Below are 10,200 nucleotides of genomic sequence, written 5' to 3' on the forward strand. Positions count from 1 at the left end.
TTTTAAAACTCCTATCTACCAGGTATCTGAGCTTGTAAGCAGGCAGAATTCGTGAAAGGGAACGTATTTTTCCATTCTTCCCTGTTTTACCCCAGGGCAACATCCCAAATATTGTTTTCAGTGAAGTTGATTTACTGATGTAACCGTGAGAATATTTCAATTTCAACTACGAATTTTTCGAATTAAGGAGTTTATGCCTCGAGTCTAGGAAGCTAGGCATGAACAATATTACCTATCAATATGCATGCATTTACGTTTCTATCAACGTATGTATGGAAAGAAATATGGAAAGATCTTTGGATTCCTTGCATTGTGTGTTTTTTAATGGTGTTTAACCAATGGCAGCAGCATTGCGAACTGTCTGAAAACGATTTTCTAGGGAGCAGTGTTTGTGTGTGTTGATTTGTCAGTAAATATGACCTGTCGATGGAAAATTACTTTCAACGTTGGTGAGAATGTTTCCTTAAGCAAAGACAGCAAAGGTAAAGGAAAATGTGTTTTAATTGTTAGAGAAAGTAATCATTACTAGAGATGTCAAAGTCCGTCAGTCATTGTCCAACCCGCTACATATCCTAACACAGGGTCACGGGGTCTGCTAGAGCCAATCCCAGCCAGCACAGGGATCAAGGCAGGAACAAACCCGGGCAGGGCGCCAGCCCACCGCAGAAAGAACAGACAATGTCTCAGAAATTGTAAACGAGATTTCATTATGTTATGAAAAAACTTCAACATTGAAATATTTATTCTTGTAAATAGAAAAGGCACTAGAGTGTTATTGGAGGTATGTGGAAGAGATTGACAAAAGTCGACAAGGTCGACAGCATAATATCTGTTCTAAAGGTAAAGTCAAGAAATGAAGAACTAGCTAAACTGCAAATCATCCAAGCACATGTTTAAATTTCAAGCACCAGAGTTTTGAATTTTTTTTCATTCCTGCCCTATTCTTAACATGAACGAATGTTAATATGAGAAGAGCAATGAGCACTCATTCGTTCTGAATACTCAGTTGAACGTAGCAGCACTGTCAGAGAGCTGCAGCCTTGCAGCAGTCATCAAGCAAAAGAAGGAAAAACTGGACAAGGCACAAGATCATATCTCAGCAAATGCACACACTCACTTAAGTCAATTTGGCTACGTCAATTCACAAAAACTTAATGTGCATGGACTGGGAGGATACCCACAGGTACAAGGATTGAACACGGATATTCCTTGCAAGCAGAAAACCAGAAGGCCAGCTCCTGTCTCTCTTATTTGAAGTGGCACAGATAGCCAGTGCTCCACCATTCCAACACAGAGGAAGATCAAATAAGTGCATGTTGTAGTTGGGAGGACAGAGGGTTCGACCCTGCTGACTGAGAGCTCCTGGTTTGTGGGCGAGTAGGAAACCTAGCTTCACCGTCAGAAAATATTATTGTGTTTTTCTCCAGGCACACAGTTTCTTTCTTTTACTTTTTTTCATTTTGTTGCTGTTTGTTTTCTCTGTTTTGAAAAATCTTGCCGCTAAGGTACTTCGGCAACTCCATACAGGATGAGCACTCCATGCGGGCACAGAGCGTTCCTTCTTGACCACTGCTGGAAAATTCATTTCTGGACACCATGATCCCAAGATGAATTAATCACGAGAATTTTTAGTAGTGCCGATTTCTTTAGTCATGGATACAATGTACTATCAACTGTAGTTTCTTTCATCTAGTCCCTTAACCCGGAGCCAGACCTTCGGCATCTCTTTCGTACATTTCCCTTTTTTATGAACCCATTTCAGGGATGTTACTAGTGGAGCTGCTGCTGTTGGTAGGGGCTGGGGTTTACTGGGTGATTTGGTCCTCTCTTACTGCATTGTCCACACCGATCTTACCATGCATATAGGAGCCCAGCACAATATATCAAATACCAGATATACTATTTCTCAACTCGGAAGAATTTAACACTGAACTCATTTGTGAATTGGAAAATACATATGTTCCTTCTAGCCGACTGATCCAGTTTTCATTAATATCACAGGGATGGCTCTGCAAATACCTACAATTTTACACTTAAGGGGAAAGAAACAGCTTGCATGGAGATGACAAGTCTGCAAATTAAACTCTTTGAAAATTGTTAATGATTAATTTGATGAGTAAATGAAAATAATGCAAATTATCATTGGAAGTTTTTCATCACGGTGGCACAGTGGTAGCGCTGCTGCCTCGCGAGTTAGGAGACCCGGGTTCTTCCGGGTCCTTCGTGTGGAGTTTGCATGTTCTCCCGTGTCTGCGTGGGTTCCCTCCTGGTGCTCCGTTTTTTCCCACAGTCCAAAGACATGGAAGTTAGGTGCAGGCGATTCTCAATTGCTCGGTGTGTGTCCTGTGGTGGGCTGGCAAAATGCCTGGGGTTTGTTTCCTGCCTTCTGACCTGTGTTGGCTGGGATTGGCTCCAGCAGACCACCGTGACCCTGTAGTTAGGATATAGCGGGATGAATTTTTTATCACATCATGTTTTAATACAAAACCATAAGGAACTCAATGAAAATTGATGAAAACTCTCACATTTTAATGTTTGCAATACTGTTTCAAAATAATTGATCATGAAAATGTTCTGTCAATGTTTCAAATTCTGTATGTAAATTCAAGAAAAATACCTGTTTGTTTTCAAGGACTTAACATTTCCATGGTATTCTTACAGAAATTTTCACTTTCCTCTTCACTGTGTCTGTTCCATGATTTCCAAGCAAATGTTTTAAATGTGAATTGAAGAAGTGAAACTTTGACTATCATGATTTCACCCAATTCTTCTGAGTTAATCAAAACATTTTTCACAATTTGTTTCTAATGAAGATTTTTATTGTTACCTAAACACATAAATTACTACTCTGAATGATACAGAACCCTCTTCTTCCAGATCATTTATCTCACCAGCACATATGCATCAGCAAAGAGTTTCCCAAATTTCAGGTCCGGTACAACTGATTTTGTTCAATTCAGCCTCAGCCAAACTGAGAAACTTTCTGTGTAAACATTTAAAGGAAGCTTCCATTTCTGATTGAGCTTTGAGAAAACAACTTCATTAAACAACCCTTAAACATATGTTCCACCACGGTACGTCTGAGAAAATTACATGCAGCAAGCTGTAGCAACTTGCCATTCCTTCTGAATCTAATGTGAATTTTTAGCTCTGCTGTCATACTCACATACAAAACATGGCAATATTTGCAATGATTGTCAAAATGATCTAAAATCACATGAAATATGTAATACACATTTTGCAATGAATCTCAGAGCTATAATTTCATGATCTTCTATTGCCCTCATAGCAAAATATCTAAAGGGAGGCTTTCGGAGATTTTTTTAAAATTATTATTCCTGTGCACGTTGCAAGGTAATAACATCTGCCAGGTAAAGAAAGTTTTCTCTGCTCTTATTCTTTTATACCTTATTGAATTTGCTACCCTACAACAGGCGAAAAGAGAAACGTAATATTAGAGCAAACTTGAACTCAGTGATGGTGAAGGATAACAGTTCCAATCAGTTCCACTAACCCCCCACACAATCAATCAATCAATCGATGAAATAATGTGTACAGAAGCAAGAGTGATTGTTTCATAGTTTTACTGAAAGTGTAAGGGATACCTCCTGTGCTGCTGGAATTCATATATGTGGCGAACAGAAATAATGAATGACTACCTCCATTCTCATCATGGAAAATAATCAGTACATGCCGTTATTGTACAAAGTTGCTTGCTGTTTTTGTTCTCCTCCGTGTAATTTGTTAAAGCCTTTTCTGTCAGAAGTAGCTAAGCACAAATACACTAGCACTAGCAGGGTGAAATGGCGCCCATCCCAGGAACGTCAGTTTATTTCTCACCTTTGGCAAACGGTGTAGCAAAATCAATTTCATATTCCAAATATACTGATAAATGGATCGCATAATATCCATTCCTTGGAGTCAAAATTAAGCCGCATGGAAATTTTCAAAGTATTTGCAGAATCGAGCACCACTTGTCTATATACAAAATACTTCCGTGTCTTATTAAAGAATCCTTCGATGATTGATTTTAGGGAAAAAATGTATGTCTTTTTTTTCTAATGTAAGTGGTCCACATTTGCTAGAATCAGGCGCAACGCCTAAGGATTCACCAAAAAAGGGTCAGGCCATGTGAAAAAAGAGCTGTAATGATAAAAATCTATATAAAAAGAATGAATATAGAAATTCAAAACTGTAAACACCTCAGAAGAACAAATACCTATACTTAAAGGTACACTGTAAAATAAGCAGTGTTAACATAACACTTAAAGAGTTATTTTTAACACTTCTTTGGAGCACATATGGTCCCAATCCATCGAGAGTAAAAATAACACTGACTGTAGTGTAGAACTTATAGTGTAAATAAAGCACCATAAAGTGTTAAAAAACAGCACTGAGAGAGTATTTATTTACACTTGTTATTGTACTATAAGTTTAACACTGTGGGGCAACGTAACACCTCTGGTGTTATTTTTTACTTAGATTACTCTGTTAAGTGTTATTCATAGTGTTCTTATTTGGTGCAAAATATGTATTAACAAATACATTCTAATATTTAAAAAATTCTTTACACAGATGTAAACATTCAAATGTTTATTTACAAAATGGGCAAAGTGGCTAATTTAAAACATGTACAGTTCCATGTCATAAAATTACATATAAAATGATAAAATATAAAAACATAAATCTTGAAATAAAACCTGCATTGACAGCTAAGTGTTAACAAGACTGCAGTAAGGTACAACAAACCAAAAGAAATTATCAGACCCATAAGACATTTGCATATCAAAAGGTTTGTAATAAATTAGTTCAGTGACATTGAACACTTTCAAGGATTCAGTGTCTTGGTTCAATTCTGTAGGCATAACGATGATCATCAAAGCAAACAGTTTTGAGCGGTGATGCAACCAGTACCACAAATTCATTTCTAACAACAATATCTTTGATTTTATAAAACACTGGCAAATCAATGTCTACTTCACCACAAATAATTAAACCAGAACGGTATTCAGTTCCATTATGCTTCACCCATTTAACTGAGAGAACATATGTTTGAGGAGGAATATTCAACTTGGACGCAATTTGGTCATTTTCACTTAAGTCACAGAGAGAAACCGTCTTTCCTGGTCCAAGCACTATTCTGTCATGATTGAAGGTTGTTTGTATGAAGGTGTACATGTTGTGAAGCACCTTATTGTACGAGGCACCAAACACAAAGTGGGCTTTGAATAGTTCATCAAAGGCAGCAAGACCACTCACTGACTTGCATGGTATGGCTTTTTTGTCGAGGATGATGTAGTATCCATGAATGCTGCTTTTCTTTGTCCCGACAGCAAGCAGGTAGGGCTGGGTGCTCTCCTTAATTGAATCAAGATGTTCCTGTATGTTAGTCCCTGCCTAAAAATAAAACAAAAGACAATCCTTAACAACGCTCCAATTGCTTGTTTCTACATTAGTTTTACAATGAATACAACTGGGTTGAAGTTGAAGCAGACAGGTCATACAGAAAATGCCAAATTTACCTTTTTGAAGATCACAATGTATTTCTCAGCTTGAGATGCCGACATTTTCCCAGGTCTCTTGCGACCTTGTGCTGATGGAGGAATTAGGTGAAGTAAAAGAAGAATCAAAGCAAGACCACTACCCCATCCTAAGAGATATGGTTATTTTAGGGGGGAATAAACAATTAGTAAGGTACATAAATATGTTATTAACTTGTTAAAAAACAGCTTACCATCTTCATCTGATTCAGTGTCCACAGCTGATTCTGCACAGTGAATCAGGTCCTGAAGTTCTTGGGAGGAGTTAAGCCCCTTGCTCTGCTGAATGACTTTCTGCATGAATGTAGTTGGCCACCTCTCTAAAAATTTAGCTGCTGTCTTTTTACCAAAAAGACAAGCAAAATCCAACTCAATCTGTAAAACCCACCAAAGCAGAAAAAAAGCAACTAAGTGCAAATTTATTATCTTTACAATAAATAGTCAAACTTTAAATCCCCACAGATATCCTCTATTGTCCTTATTTCACAGAAAAATAATCTAAATCACATTAATAACTCAAATGTTCTTACCAGGCCCTTGATATCCAAATAACGTGGAAATTCAGTTAGCACATCAGTGCATCTGCTTGGGTCATGAATTATCTTGCGACGATACTGAAATGTCTCCCTCATCTTGACCTTTACTGTCGCCTCCTCTGAAGTATGCATCATAAGAGAAACAGCTTCCCTATACTGTTCTTCGGTTAGGATAACTTCTGTGCTGGATGAAGCTTCTCTCTGAGCAGATGGGCCACCACTAAAAGACTGGGGGACACATCTACGGGTCTCTAATGGTGCACTGTTCCTCTGAATGTTCTTAATTTTCCATGACAAGTACCCTTGTCCACTTTGAGGGTCATAATAATGTTCCTTAAAAAAATGTTTAAAGTAAAACAAGACATCCATCTACCACATAATTATTTAACTAATTTAATTAATTGACTTACATATCCAAGCTTTGCATATGGATCCCTAAGATATGGAAACATGGCAATGATTCCTTGAGCATACAGTTCTCTTACTTGTTTGGGTGGAGATGAGCTGTAATATTATAGAGAAACAATCATATATGAATTGAAATGTAAATAATTAAATGTTATTAACTTTTAAAATTCACTTTTCCCAGCAGTTAACACATTACACTTTATAAAATTGCATCAACAAGATGAGAATTTGAGTGTCACAGGCATTTGCTACAGAAGAAATGTCACATTAAATTTTGTCCTGACACCTTTGTAAAAGTGCTCGTTCACCAAAAATTCAGTTTTGTATTTTTCCACACCTGGAAGATCTTTATAAATTTTTGATTGCATCCAAGAGCTTTCTAAACCCCTATAAACAGAAACGTGACTACAACTTTCAAGATCCGTGTCTTGCATGACCCATGTAATGTAGTATAACCATTGTGATAATATTCCATGTGGCTATAGTGGTTCAACCTAAACTTCATGAAACTTTAAATCCTTAGTGTGTGTAAAAACAGACTATTAATATTGTTATTTTTTGCACAAACTACTTTTCTTGCTCTATAAGAACCATTATAGTCATTCTTGGCCCTTGAAGTGGCAGTTGTTTTTCCTGTCTATGAGGGTGACTTTATCACAAATATGTTCATTTGTTTTCTGAACATGAGAAAGATCTTACTCTGTGGAATGACACAGAGTTGAGTAATTAATGAAAGAATTAGCATTTTCATTGAATTAACCTTTTAATGACCTTAATGATCTTTTAAAAATCATGTCCTTTAACAAATTTTGCTTTGGGCTAGGAAATCATGACCACTGGAATAAAGAATACTTAAAATACAAGTTACCTGTGCTTTTCAGTCATATCTGCAGTAAGAATATTGACCATCTTTCTCCTGTTGCTGTCAGACAAGCATTTGGTTTTGTTGTACTCTCTGATGATTCCATCCCCACCAGGTTTAGTCTGCAGAATTTTTTTGACCATCTGCAAAGTTACAAAGCACAATAAACAACCCATGTCAGAAAACATTCTGTGAACATGATTGTGTAGTCACATTGTGATTCTGCACCTGGATCAAATCTCCAACGCATGAATTTGGTAAACTCGACTTAACTTTTGCACTTTAGTTTCATGCATTAACACAAATGACACAGTGTGATATTGTCAGAAATCAGAAAGGCACTTTCTTCAAAATGTTAATTTCTTTAAAACATAATTTAAAAAATAAGTGACTAAATTCTAAATTTTACTGAATAACATCCAAGGCACAGACACACACTCACAATTCCTGCTTCATCTTCAGCTCTCCTCTTTCTTGTAGGGCTGTCATCACTTAGAAGAATGGTGTCATCAGATTCATTGCTTGAAATCTCAGCTGAGCTTTCTTCACTTGGCACTGGAGGAACATGGGTCAATTCTGTTGACCAAGAATTAAAAAACCTTAGTTTTAGTCGAGTTAATTTGACTGTTAATTTGACAAACAACTGTTAAACCTTGGTACTGCTAACAAACTTTTTTAAATTTACAAAATTAAATACCCGTTTGCGATCGCAACGTTATATGAATTGTGTTTCCTAAAAACATGTTTACACATGGCTGTAAATGTGTGCATGGGTGTGATCTTAGACCCAGACGCGGTGGTAAAAGTTGTATATTAAGTCACACTTAACAAGCGGATTGCATGCGCCTGTCAACAAGGATCGACAAGATATGAGGCAGGTCGAAAAATCGTCCGATTGCGATTTTTGGCCGTTCATTTGGTGCATCTCGAGCTATTTAATTCCCTGTCAAGTCATGCCATTAGCCGTTGTGCTAATCCCATCAAGGGCTTTGGTCCAGCGCTCACGCTAAAAGACACTAGATGCGCTTGCTTAATAAATAAACTGTCATGATTCACACCCTGTCTACCGTCTTTTTCCCCACGCTGTCACTTCTCCTCACGTGCTCATGTTTTCCCTAGCCCGTCATGTGCATTTCTCACACCTCCGTTTCCGCCCGCCTGCTCACCGGTTTCTCATTTTCGTGATTAATCCAGCATTTAAGCACGCCATGCGTGGCTCTAACTGCTGGATTATTTATTGTATGTTTCGTGCCTCGATTTTCTCACGTTTGTTTTTCCTTATGATTTCACGTTGCCAAGCTCGCTTTGTTTCGTTTTCGCGTCTCGGACTTAACGCCTCGCTCTTTGATCTGCCGGTTCTCGAATCTCCGCTCTCCCTTTTGACTACGTCTTCCGCCTTTGTTTTTTGCTCTGAAGTTTCACCGCCTGACATTTGAGCGCCGACCTCGCTTCGCTCTCCGACTTTGCTCCCTCCAACTCTGGATGGAGTTCCACCGCCCGTGACACAAATGATGGAAAAGCAGTGCAGCTCAACCTTTATACAAATTAATTTACAAAATAAACTTAATATTTGACTTCCCAATCACAGTCAATATGCAAATACATTTTAATTAAGTTTAATTATGCCTTAAGGCATGATATTTTGATACTCCCGGACATTTGCAAAGCACAAACAACCACGTCACTTGCCAATGCTCAACTACGTACATTTTGACGATATACATTACCATTTGAAGAATCTGGCAATAGTATCTGGAAAACGCCCAAATTTGGTTGCTTCAGAATGTCCTCAAAGACGTCTTCGTCTATTTCAGTGCCAGACTCATCATAAAGCCTGGCCTCGGGCCTATTGGAGACACTGATGCGAACTTCACGAAGGCTGTAAACGAACCAAAATAAGATTCAATTGAGTGGCAAACGCCACCGACATTGTCAGCTTAATGCTTATTTTTTTATATAATTACAAATGCAATTACCTTCATCCAGAAAATCGGAAAGTTTCAAATCGCTGTGAGAAACTTTCACATACTTCTGTTCACTTCTGAACTTAACTTTGACAAGCATCTTCACTCCTAACAAAGTATTTAGTGAGTACTTAAAATATATATATTTTAAGTATAGAAAGATAAAGACCTCACCTTGCAGCTGGCATGTGGATAAAATGGCGTTTTCGTCTTCACGATTGTTAAAAGGGGAGGGGCAAAGAATTTGGCGGGTTTTGCACTTCAAGTGTAAAATGTAATTGCACCATGCAGCACCACTGCAACTACACTACAAAAGAAAATTTATTAACACTGTTGGTATCAATTTAACTCTTTTTAGAATGAATAACATTTAACACTGCATTTTTACACTGCTTATTTTACTGAGTATACGTTTGTATCTGAAAACTCTAAAAGCAAGTGAACTGCAATTTGTAGGGTGTGTTTTCTTTGAAATTGATTAGGCTTCTATCAGACTTTTGCAAAGCAGCCCTTTGTTGCTGGTGGTTAGCATTTTTCTCAGTGAAAGCAATTAGCTGCATGTTACAGGCCCGTTGCGCCAACTCCTATTATTCCTCGTACACCGTGAAGAACGAGCGAAGCTTAGCTTCGAGAACAGCACTCGCAAAGCCAGACTTGCGGACGCGGTGGCGCGTGTCTGTAATCCTGGCTTCTCGGGAGGCTGAGGTTGAAGGATCGCTTGAGCTCAGGAGCCCTGGGTGGCAGTAGCCTTGTCGATCGGTGTCCGAGCTAAGTTCGCATCGATATGAGGCTCCTGGGGAGCCAGGGGCTGCCAGGTCGTTTAAGGAGGGGCGAACGCCCAGGTCGAACGGGGCGGTCAAAGTCCCCCTGTCGGTCGTAAAACGGATCCC

The 10,200-nt window shown here is 38.4% G+C and overlaps 1 protein-coding gene across 1 annotated transcript; it reads right to left on the bottom strand.

Annotated features, from left to right (window-relative positions):
• Nucleotides 1-4,613: 4,613 nt before the first annotated feature.
• Nucleotides 4,614-9,498, bottom strand: LOC120519927. Its single transcript, XM_039742671.1, has 9 exons — nt 9,485-9,498; nt 9,074-9,225; nt 7,789-7,922; nt 7,353-7,489; nt 6,487-6,580; nt 6,071-6,409; nt 5,735-5,915; nt 5,523-5,650; nt 4,614-5,397 (listed from the first exon to the last, which is right to left on the bottom strand). Exons 1-9 carry the CDS (start codon nt 9,496-9,498, stop codon nt 4,837-4,839), a joined length of 1,740 nt encoding a protein of 579 aa, XP_039598605.1. The 3' UTR covers nt 4,614-4,836.
• Between the last annotated feature and the right edge of the window lie 702 nt (nt 9,499-10,200).

This window comes from Polypterus senegalus, unplaced genomic scaffold, assembly GCF_016835505.1.
Source record: "Polypterus senegalus isolate Bchr_013 unplaced genomic scaffold, ASM1683550v1 scaffold_6960, whole genome shotgun sequence".
Lineage (NCBI taxonomy): Eukaryota > Metazoa > Chordata > Cladistia > Polypteriformes > Polypteridae > Polypterus > Polypterus senegalus.